Source organism: Cynocephalus volans, chromosome 4 (assembly GCF_027409185.1).
Source record: "Cynocephalus volans isolate mCynVol1 chromosome 4, mCynVol1.pri, whole genome shotgun sequence".
Taxonomy (NCBI): domain Eukaryota; kingdom Metazoa; phylum Chordata; class Mammalia; order Dermoptera; family Cynocephalidae; genus Cynocephalus; species Cynocephalus volans.
In genome coordinates, this window is record NC_084463.1 from 97,867,904 (window position 1) to 97,880,265 (window position 12,362).

Sequence of the window (12,362 nt, forward strand, 5' to 3'; positions counted from 1 at the left end):
AAATAACATGGTATAGAAGAATCAAAATTCAAATCATAACCCAGCAATGACTCTCACCACTTATAAGACAAAGTTCAAATTTCTTAGCCTGACATTCAAAGCCTTCCATGGCTTTTGCCTTTCTGTTTGGCCTCACAGCTATCTTTTTGTCACCTCGTCCTAGAATCCAGAAAGTACTGTGCTTTCTCAGATGGGCTAGTTTCATGCTCCAGTATCTTTATTTTATTCAGAAATCTTCCCCCACTGGCAAATACTCCTCTTTTAAGATTCAACTCAAACTATACCTCCTCCTTGAAGCCTTTTCTGACCCCTTCTCTACATAGCAGAAGCAACGATTCACCCTCATTTCTACCATTACTGTGCATGTATAAACATTATGACATTTATTAGTTTATTTTTTTCCCTACAAGACAATAATCTCTTTGATAGCAAAGACAGGGCCTGAATATCTCTATATCCTCATTTAATGTAGTTATCTTATAAAATTTTATATAATTTTAAAATTTGGTTACCAAAATGTCTTATTTTTGGAAGAAGTTTCTACCCTCACTACAAAATGGCCAGATTATTTCCTTTAAGCATCCATAAAAATATGACCTGTATGACATATTTTATATTTGTAACTCTAAACCAAGTAAGGAAGAATGCTTTTAATCTTTCAAATTCCTTACTTCCAAATACTTATTTCCTTTTATATAGTTAATGCTATCAGATTCCCATTGTTATTAATAAAAGAAATGTAAAAGGAAATGCCCCTTAAAGACATTTTTACTTTTTCCCCTTTTAAAAAAAGATTTAAAAAAGTTATTTCAATTACAGTGACAAATAACACTTGAACAGAAAACACAGGAGCAGTATCTGTAAGTGAGATATTTCAGTTTTGTGTAGAAACATTTCAGTATGAACAGCATGACGCAAACACTGGAAGTAAAATGTGCCAAACTCCATAAATGGCTAATTTACACGCTTAATCTGTTAGAAAAAAAATTTGACTTACTGTGGTTACTATTAAACTGAATAGAACTAAAGTAAAAAGCAGATGGTAGTTTACTGAGTTCTTGACCTTGAAACATTCAAACCTTAAAAAAAAAAGAGAGAAAGAAACTTTTTTAGAATATATAACTAGGAATATAAATAGAACACTGCTTTACTACTTGCCTACATGCTTCTGTGATCTGGTGATAACCATCATTTCTTTCCACCCACATCCTTATCTCAGAAAACCTGTACAACCCACAGCCTCCAAGAGGCTGGAGGGACCAGGAGTATATACCTGACTTAAGCTGGGACAAGAGGCTCTCTCCAGAAAGTCTGGAGTTTGGGAGCCAGAGACTGAATAAATTAAATATAGAGAGTCAAAGTATGAAGTCACATGGACTCAAGGTCTGAAGCTAAAATTTGAGGGCAGAACACTGAATGAGTAAGTGGATGAATGAGAGAACTAATCTGCAGGGAGAAAAAAATAAAGCAGATACGAAGACTTGAAGCCATGTGGAAAGGAAGAAATAGAGAAAAGAAGGAGGGAGAAACAAGCTGCCCTTCTAGTTCTAGTGAGGTGAGGCTATACTTCTTGCTATTGGGTTCCATACAATCTCTTAATGTTATTACAACAAATAAATCGCTCTCTTAAGTCAGGCTAGCTTGACTATGTCTTGCAACTAATGATCCCTAACTAAGGAATACTATTATAGAAAATATCACTCTATTATAATTGTCTCTATCCTTAACTGTCTCCACAATTAGACTGAATTCCTTGTGTGCAGGAATAAAATCTTATTTTTTTCATATATCAAGCACTAGGATAGTGCCTGATACACAGGAGATATTCAGTCAATAAGAAAATATTAACAAATAATTGACCATCAGTAAGTATCCAGCCTTTGAGGATTATGTCTTGGAACAGGCAGCAAGAGTGTTTTCTCAGTTTACTAATTGGCATCATTGGGAACTGGACCGGACTCTTATTTCCTTATCTGTAAAGAAAGGTGGTTGGAACTGATGATTTCTAAGATCTCTTTTACCTTTAAATTCCATGACTTTATGACTTGGGAGATGATGAAAATGTTAGGTGGGATGTTTGTTTTTACCTTTAAATTCTATGAATTTATTCCTTGAAAGGTCATGGAAAAGTTAGATGGGATATTTGTGAATTAACATTACTCTTTTCATTCTGTCAATAGTTTAGAAATTTCTGTCATTTCAAAAGTCCTCAAAGCAGGTTATCTATGAAGAAATAAAGGTCGTAAGGATGCCTGGTTTGTATTTATTACTATGGTTATCTCACTTTAGTATATATAGTCACTTTCTTATCTTTTCCTTTCGTTAGACAATGAGGTTTTCCAGTCCAAGTTTTCACAAATGAACAAGCACAAGCACATGGGAGGCAAGGCAGGTTTAAAAATGGTTAGAGGTCTAGACTGCTTTGTGTAGTGATATGTTCAAAGAATATCCTAAGAAATCAACAGAAAAACTAATAAGTGAAGTTAGCAATTATGGAATAAAAGGTTAATATACAAAAGCCAATTGTCTTTCTAAATGCTAGCAATAAACAACTGAAAAATAAAGTTTTAAAAATGCAATACTATTTAAAATGGCACGCTAACTCATGAAAAACTTAGGGTTAAATTCCACAAAACATCACTGAGACAAATTAAAGAAAACCTAAATAAATGCAGAAATATATCACATTCATGGTTTGGAATTCTTAATATTGTTAAGATATCACTTGTCCCCAAAGTGATATGTACAGTCAATATAATAACAATCAATATTCCACCATGCATTTTTGTAGAAACTGACAAGCTTACTCCAAAGTTTATGCAGAAATGCAAAGGACTAGGATTTCCAAAACTACACTGAAAAAGAACAAAATCGGGATGGGGACTTACTGTAACTGACTTCAAGATTTACCATAAAGCTACAATAGCTAGACAATATAGTATTGACATGAGGATACACACAGTGATCAGTAGATCAGAATAGACAAAAAGTGCCAAGATAATTTAATGTGGAAAAAACAGTCTTTTTGAAAGATGGCTCTGGAACAACCAGATACTAGTAAGGGAAAGTATGATCTTCAGCCTTACCTTATACATAGACAAAATTAATTTGAAATGGATTATGGCCTTAAATGTAAAACCTAAAGTTATAAAACTAGAAAAAAAAATAACAGAAAATATTTTTGACCATAGGAAGGCAAAGGTCTCTGAGGACACAAAAAGCATGAATCATAAAAAGTTAGTTTTATAAACTGGATTTCATAAAAATTTAAAACTTCTGTTCTTCAAGAGACACCGTTACAAAAATGAAAAGACAATTCACAGACTGGGAAAAATATTTAAAATACAAATATCTGACCAGACTTGAACCCAAAGCATATAAAGAATCTTTATAATTTAATAAGAAGAAAAACAATCCAGTTTATAAAAATGGGCAAAAGATTTGAACAGACATTTCATAACATAGGCTATACAAATGGCCAATTAGCACATGAAAAGATGTACTACATCATAAGTTATGAAAGAAATGCAAATTAAAACACCACAGAGAGAGGACTCCATACTCAGTAGCATGACTAAAATCGAAAAGACTGATAATACCAAGTGTTAGCAAGAATACGGAGCAAATAAAACTCTCCTTTATTGTTAGCAGAATTGTAATAAGGAACAACCACATTGGAAAACAGTTTGGCAGTTTTCTATAAAGTAAAACATATACTTACCATACAACCCAGCAATTCCATTTCTATGTATTTACCCAAGAAAATTGAAAACATATATGTAGATAAAGACTTATACACAAACGTACACAGTCACTTTATTCATAATAGCCCCAAACTGGCAACAACCTTAATGTCCATCATTGGTAAACTGTATACCTACATAATCAAATACTACTAGCAATAAAAAAAGGATGAACTACTGATATACATAACAACATAGATGAATTTCAAAAATATTATACTGAACAAAGAAGCCAAATACAAAAGAGTACATATTCTATAATTCCTTTAATATGAAATTCAAGAGCAGACAAAACTAATCTATAATTACAGAAAGCAGATCAGTGGTGGCTTGGAGCCAAGGGTAGAAGTCAGGATTAACTGTAATGGGGAAAAAAAAAAAATGTTCTAAAGTGATGGAAATGTTCTATTTCTTGATATAAGGGTAAAAGTACATGGGAATGTATGTACATTTGCCAAAACTCATCAAAGTATACACTTAAACTGTGTACATTTTGCTGCACGTAAATTATACCTCAATAAAGTGGATTAAAAATTATTTCAGCCTTTTTATTTCTTTCTAAGTGTCACTTAAAGTATACTCTAGCAGGTTCTTCCTGAATCAGAGAATATAATTATGAGTAGGAGCTGCAGAAGACTGTTGAGAAAAGATTAGAACCTAGGGGAATAGTCTTTGAGAAACAAAAGAACCCCTTTTTATACTCAGAGGTGGTAGCAATGATGAAACAATATTTTATTCACAATGACAATGACACCATGCTCCATTTTCAAGTAATGGCAAACTTGACCCTTTTCTACTCCACTGAACTTTGTGGATGTCTCAGGTATATAGTATTAATCACATCACATGGAGGCTGCTTGTTTCTGTTCTGTTTTCTTTACTAGACTACAAACTTCTTGAAGTAAAAGACTACTTCTTACTGAATTTTCCAATTCCCAGTGCCTAATACATAAACAGTTTACAACAAAAGTTTGTTTTATAAACAAATAAATCATTTAATTTAATCTTTATGGGAAATTTGTAAGTAAATTTATAACCTCTATTTTTACAAATTAAGAAACAGAAAGATTAAGTGACTTACCTAAGCTCATGCAGTTAGTTAAGTCTCAGAGGTGGAAATTGAACTACAATATCCTTACCTTCTAAGTAATATCAGTTGTTCCCTAGCACTAGTACTTAAGAGTTCTCTGAAACCTTTATGTGATGGTTATCTGATTCTTTTTCAATATGATCATCACTGCTAGCTCAAGAATATCTTTTTCTAAAGATATGTAAATAAAAGAATAGTTTTTAAAATGTTAGTAAAAGAGCTCATCTGAAAGTATTTTTTTAGATTGGGTGCAGCAAACTATGGGTCTAGAGCCAATTTCTCAGCCTTAGCCTGTTTTTTAAAATAAAATTTTATGGGAACATAGTCACGCCCATTTGTTTACATTTTATCTATGGCTGTTTCCAAGCTACAACAGCAAAGCTGAAGAGTTGCAACAGAGACCCTAAGCCCACAAAACCTAAAATATTTACCATCTGGTCCTTTACAGAAAAAGTTTGCCAATCCCTGTTCTAGATCTTCTTCTTACCTAGCTTTGAAATAGGGCTTGATGCCATATGAATATGAGCAGCTAAATGGGCATTCTTCCTTTTATTGTTTCTGGATAAAAATCAGTCTTTGTACAGGTAAGAGCCAACAGTGGTATGGTTTGTTACAGCTCTCCAAAACAAAACAAAACAAAACAAAACAAAACAAAACAAAACAAAAAACACCAACCCTTTCAATTACTGTAGTGTGTACTATTAACTTTTGGGAGAAGTGCCATGATGTAGAAAGACAGATATGAACTAATAAGGCTCAACTCAGGCATGTGGGTCCCTATGCAGGCTAGTAATTTTTTGCTCCTCCAAACATATATTCTTTACATATTTGTTCAACATTTAGAAAGGTTGAATGCTAGGGGGCGATGGGTGAAGGAGGCTCTCTTCTAACATTCCCAGCAATTTAGCTGGAACCTAACTCAGCAAAACAAAAGACCTGTAACTAACATCACCCACCATTCTTTGAAGGCACATTTAATGACCATCTGTTGTTATCTGATTGTGCACTACAGGAAGGGTCCCACTTCCATACTTCCACCACATCCCCAGGCAGCCTATCAAAGTGTTCTTCCAACCTCTCCTTGAGAGGAATTCTGACCATTGTAATTTTTCCCATCATGATATATTTCCAGGGATATTTTAGTGTCCCTTTGAGATTGTTTATCTAGATAATGGGCTGGCTGGCATGCTTCTTAGTCAAGCTTAGAGACAAGTTACCTTAGACAAGTTACTAAATCTCTCTATGCTTCCTTCACTTCCTTGTCTATAAAATGTAAACAATACCCATTTATCTTGTACAATTGTACTGTACAAAGTACATTTTGCACAGTACAAAGTAGATAAATATTAGATAAATGTTAGCACTTACTAATGTTTTTATCATAATCACTTTTATTTTTTAAGATTGATATTTCCCCTGACATTCAGGAAATGCAAATTAACTTCATATTGAAGCAAACAATATGACCCAGGAAGAGAACTTTGGATTGGTAATGGTTTATAAGCTGTTTCATTGTTCTCTCTCAATGTTTGTGAATAACCAATCAAAATAAGCAAATTCTTGACTGCATGTATTCTGATTTAGAATAAGGAGAATTTAGAGGAAATAAATATCTATTTAATAGATAAGTTCAAAGCAAAGAGGAGATTAAAATGACATGAACACTATACAACTAGAATACGCTTTTGTTAAGAAACTATTTATACAACAGTATAGAGAAACTTTATATAAAAACTTCTATGTCATAATATATACAATCTTTAAATTTCTACACATTCTTCACTTAAGGAAAGGCGAATTATGCAATTTAAGTCAAATTAAGATTCTATCTAAATTGGCTTCAGGGTTTTGAGATCACAGAAGTTAATAAGCAACGTTATTATAACTTCCCAGTTTCTTTTATTAACACGTTACATTAGTGCAGTACATTTCTTACAATTTTGAACAATATTGATCTGTTATTATTATTATTATTGATCTATTATTATTAATTCAATTTTACATTAGGGTTCCCTCTTTGTGAACTGAATTTTAAACATAAGTACTTACATGCAGTATACAAATATGCAACAGCTGTAAATCATTGGGAGTTCATCCAATAGCTATAAGAAACAAAGACAGGCTTGAATACCATAGAGATGCAATCATTATACAAATCAAAATAAAACATCAGAATGGTTAAGATTTTCATCTTATTTATTTCACCAATTCATTCATATATATATATATATATATATATATATACACACACACACATATACATATACATACATATACACACACACATACACATACTTTTTGTGGCTAGCAGGTAGGGGATCCAAACCCTTGATAATTCTTTTATATATTCATCATCATCTAATTTACTCTGAGTATATATAATTTATTGTTTTTGAACAAACAAGGTTATCCATCCATGTGTCCTAATGCACATATCAAAGTAGGATACCTGACTTGCTTTTCCTAAAGGGCAGCCTTGTAATCATGTTGCTCATAGTATTTGGTATCACAAACTATGATAACATATCTCCAGAAAAGAATGATGTCCACCATCTACAGGTCTGTAGGTCCTATCAGTATTCTTTTGCATCTCCCTCTTTCCTATAGCACCTTAAATGGATAAAATGTCCACTGCATACATAAAAAGAGATATTAACAGCCAGGGAAATAATTTCATTAGTCCAAGTAACCTACGTCTCTAAAAAATATAATTTATGATTATAGACATTATATATTAATCGACAAGCTGGACACTGAGCTAGGTATTGCAGATAGGTTATTTCTAACCCACAGACCAGTCCTATAAAGTAGTATTTATTTATCACTAGATACACATTTAATTAATTCTTTAATAATATGTCTACAATGTGCCAGGCAATGATAAACAAGGTACAGTCACTGCCCTCAAGGAGTTCATAGTCTAATAAGATTAATGGAATGAAAAACATGTGATTACATATAGAGTAATGATTCCAACAAAAGGGGCATACAGAAGCTAGAGAAGGAAATGAAACGGGGTAGTAGAGAAAGGCATTCTAGGATATTAAGAGAGCTTACGCAAAGTGAATGAGGTATTCCGGTAAATTATTAAAATAATTAAAATAGCAATACTTGTTCAAGTGCTGATGTTTAAGTGCTTCACAGGCATTATTTCACTTAATTTTCACAGTTCTAAGGTAGGTGCTATGATTATCTACATTTCAAGATGAGAACACTCAGGTTTAGATAGTTTAATTTGTCTGAGATCACAGAGGAATATAAATAGCAGAGCTAGATTTTGGACTGACTCCAGAACATACCTCTACATTATGTTGCCTCCAAAACCTTTCACTTGAATTACCTTTAAATGTTCAAAAAAACTGTCAAAGAATCGTGATATGCTGCAACTCAATCTATCACAAATTTTATGATATGCAGAAGGTTTAAAGTATTTGAAGTACTTAAAGTCTTTGAACCAGCATCTACAGGCTTTACGTTAAACATCTTTTGCATTTTTGTCCTCTTTATTTCAGTTTTCATGTGCTAGCAAAATATGAGTGTAGCCATTTGGCATTTCCACAATTTACTGAGGTACCTGTACACAGCATATAAAATGGAAGCGCTTAAGCTAAGAAACAAAATGGAGTCAGTCATGCTAAGGAAACTGAAACTAGTAATAAACAACTTGTTTTGAACCAAGCAGAACCAACCAGACACTATAAGATGTGAGCCAACAGACACATGGCATTCATAAACCAGACAGGTGGTTCTGACAGGAGTGTAAAAGGGTATAAAAACTCAAGCCTTTGCTCTGTTGAATGTGGATTGTCTGGCTGAGAGCTACCCTTGTTCTCAACTGTCCCACACCGGCATCTGCTGCTGAAGGCTCTGCTCGAACAACCCTCAAACTGAGACTTCCTTGCAAGATGCTGACCTTCCCGGTGAGAATGGACATCTGACCAGACCAACTAACCTCTGTGTATCAGCCAGTTTGTTAGCCCAGATTCTTGCTTTCTTTTTTTTTTTTTTTGTCTTTTTCGTGACCGGCACTCAGCCAGTGAGTGCACCGGCCATTCCTATATAGGATCCGAACCCGCGGCGGAAGCGTTGCTGCGCTCCCAGCGCCGCACTCTCCCGAGTGCGCCACGGGCTCGGCCCCAGATTCTTGCTTTCTATCACCCTCTACATACCCTCACTTAATTGTATTGTTGTTAGTATTTTGAATAATAAGTGAATGCAGTGGTGTATAGCTTAAGCCTGTGTGCTTGTGGCTCTGACTACCGAGTGAACTGGTTAGTCCTAGGAAATTGCTCCCTACAGGAACTCCATAGTAGCCCGTGGCTGATATTAATGATCCTTGCATTAATAAAAGTCTGACATTATGGAAAGACACAAATGTGTTTGGCCTTGGTTCCTGTGACCTCCATCTGCTCACAACAGTACCTAAAGGGCCCATTTTTGCAGACTTTCTATCCACATATTTAGAGGGTAGAACATAAAAAGATCTACTGTCTCTGTGTTATCCCATAGGCCTATCCATACAGTCTATGAAAGGCAGTTGAAATAACTTCTATCATTCTTTTATTCATTGATTCAACAAATATTTATTAAGCATTTATTACATGTCTGGCACTATACTATGTGCTGGAGACAAAACAGTCCTTGCTCTCATGGTGCTTTACAATCTAGCAGGAGAGAGAGCCATTAAAAGGTTAATTGCACAAATAAGCATTTAATTGTAATTATGATAAATGCTATGAAGGATAAGTACAGAGTAGCCTGATCATAAAATAAGGGTCCTAACTTAGGGAGTCAAGAAGACCTTCATTGAAGTGACTCACAGAATGAGACCTGAAAAATGTGCAGATGTTATTAAGATAAAGAGGGACTGGGGGGAAGATGAGAAGCTTAGGCAGAGGAAACAGCATGTGTAAAGGTCCTGTAGAAGGAAGAGAATTTGAAGAACTGGAAAAAAGCCCAGTGTCTCTGAAGCTTAATTAGTGAAGGAGAGAATGGATATAAAATGAGGCTGAAGAGATAGGCAGCAAACAGATCAGGCAAAATGTTTTAGGGTGAAAGGGATTCTTAATTTTATCTTAAAAGCAATGAAAAATCATTAAAAAGGTTTAAGCTGGGTGGTGGTGGTGTGTTTTAAAATGTAGGTTTTATTATTATTCAGATATGGTGTTGTGAACAGATGAAGAGACAACTGAAAGGACAATTTGCATTGATGAGACAATTTGTTACTCACAGTTCCCAAGAGGAGGAGTTACACCAGGCCGTGCTACACAGGGCTACACAGGGAAGCACCAGGGTCGGTCAGGAGTCAGAGGGAGCAATGGGAAAGTGTGGACAAGAGCCTTTATTGTGGTTTCCATGGGAAAGGCAAGGCAAGGCAAGGCAGGGTAAGCAGATAAGAGTAGTTTAAATAATTTCACCAGGTTCTGAGGTACAGGGGCTGTGTCTAGTTGTCTGGTACCTGGCACTGGGGTGATTAGGGCAGAGGAATATTGCCTCCTAGAGTGTAAGAGCCAGATAGAAGAAGTGGTTTGGAGTATGGGCTGTGGATTAGTTAGTCTGCATATGAAAGGCATAGTCCAGGGTGAGCTATTTGCTTATCTCTAAAAATTGGCTAGCCACTAGAGGAGCAGACTTTCCCCATTCAGCAAGTCCCCAGGTGCCAGAGCATTAAGAATAAAGAAAATAAGAAAACATAGATAGATCAGGTATGTGTAGAGTATTCTAAAGTGGAAAACAGTAGATGTGGGAGTACTAGCTAAGAGGTTACTACAGGAGTCCAGGTTAAGAAAGTTGCTGCTTGAATGAAGGTAGCAGAATTGGGAATGGATGTAAGTAAACAGGCTTGAGAAATATGTAGGAAGTAAAATAAATAGGGATTTATGACTGATTTGATATAGAGGTGAGGGAAAAGAAACTGCAAAGGATGACTCCAGGTTTATTACCTAAGCAGTTCAGTAGATAGTAGCACAGTTTACTGACATTGCAAAAACAGAGAAAACTGCAAGAACAATTTCCAACATTTTGAGTTTAAGTTACCTGTTAGACAGCGAAGTGGAAATGTCAGTCAGGCAACTAGAAACACAAATCTGTAGTTCAAAGAAAGGTCTGGACCCCAGATGTTGGTTTTTGTTTGTGTGTTTGTTTGTTTAAAGGGACTAAATTGAACTTAGCATGGATTTTAAAATCTGGATAATATGAATATCAAAGTCTTATTTCAAAACCATAACTAGCAAAATTATGACTGGTAAAAGAGCAGAGTCTGGTGTGAGGTGGGGTATGTGTCTGAAGATGAATTGGGAGAGGAAGGCAGGGGCCAGATCATAAAGGCTGTGGTTTGAATTAATGAGTTTGAACTATGGTAAGTATTAAAGAGGTTTAAGAAGTAACATGACATCTGGAGACTGGGGACTGTATTTTACACATCTCATCCCGAACAGTTATACAAGGCCTAGCAAACATTGCCCAAAAAATGAAATTAGTTTTGTTTGTAGAAGTACTTCTGTTCCAGAGTGACGAATGGATGGGGGAGGCGGGGACACCAATTAGGAAGCAGTTATAGGGTGGAGATGATGGTGGAAAAGATGTATTAAGGTAGTGGCAATGGAGATAACTAGAGTTAGATGGATTCAAGAGTTGTTATGGAAGTTGAATCAAGAGGTTTTAGTTTGGTAGAGGTGAGAAAGTAGGAGAAATTGAAGATAGATCCCAGGTTTTTGGCTTGGGCTTTGACTGTAAGGTGGTTCCATTCACTAAGATAGAGAGCAAAGGAGAAAGAAGAGTAGTATTTATAACCAAAACATCTATTATTTATATTATAAAGTCTGAATTAGCTTACATTATTACCTAATATTTAAGCTACAGTATTTTTGTTTTTGTATTATAAAGTACAATTTAGAATCATAGAACTTTAATATTAAAAGTGATTTAAAAAGGCTGGCCGGTTGGCTCACTTGGTTACAGCACAGCCCTGTAACCCCAAGGTCACAGGTTCAGATCCCTGCTACTGGCCAGCCCCAAAAAAAAAAAAAAAAAAAAAAAAAAAAGTGATTTAAAAACTTTAATTGTAAATAGGTAAAACAAAATTTTTCTTTGGTTTTATTTACTTGGATAAATATATTTATTTTTACTATTGAGTAATAAACAATACATTCTTTTCTATAACTTGAATTAATTTTTTTCTAATACCAAACACATTAAATGTTTAGTACAAAATACTTTGTAAAAGCAGAAAAATACAAAGGAGAAACTAAGAAATTGCCTTTAATTTTACCCTCCCCAGAATTACCAATAACTGTGTATATCAGTTAGTGAAATAATGAGTTGAATAAATGTGAATAAATGAAAAGAAAACCCAGGAGAAGCCTCTTAAAAACTTAAACCTTTTAAATTCCTACCACCATCAATGCAAGACAAAGTCCTAAGACAGGTAAAGAAAACGAAAGAATACTACACCTGGTATCAGAAAATCTGGGTCCTAATTTGTCTCTTAACTTTCCATGTAATCTCTAGTCAAGTCACTTCCATTCTCT

General features: G+C 34.7%; 1 protein-coding gene across 3 annotated transcripts in view; it reads right to left on the reverse strand.

The window, feature by feature from the left end:
* The window catches only part of ACER3 (alkaline ceramidase 3), a 177,280-nt gene that overhangs the window by 59,680 nt on the left and 105,238 nt on the right, over positions 1-12,362 (reverse strand). For all 3 annotated transcript variants that reach the window (XM_063094390.1, XM_063094392.1, XM_063094393.1), the window contains 2 exons: positions 6,883-6,935; positions 998-1,079 (listed from right to left, as the gene is read on the reverse strand). In XM_063094390.1, coding sequence (XP_062950460.1) covers positions 998-1,079; positions 6,883-6,935 — 135 coding nt within the window. The remainder of the gene's footprint in view (positions 1-997; positions 1,080-6,882; positions 6,936-12,362) is intronic.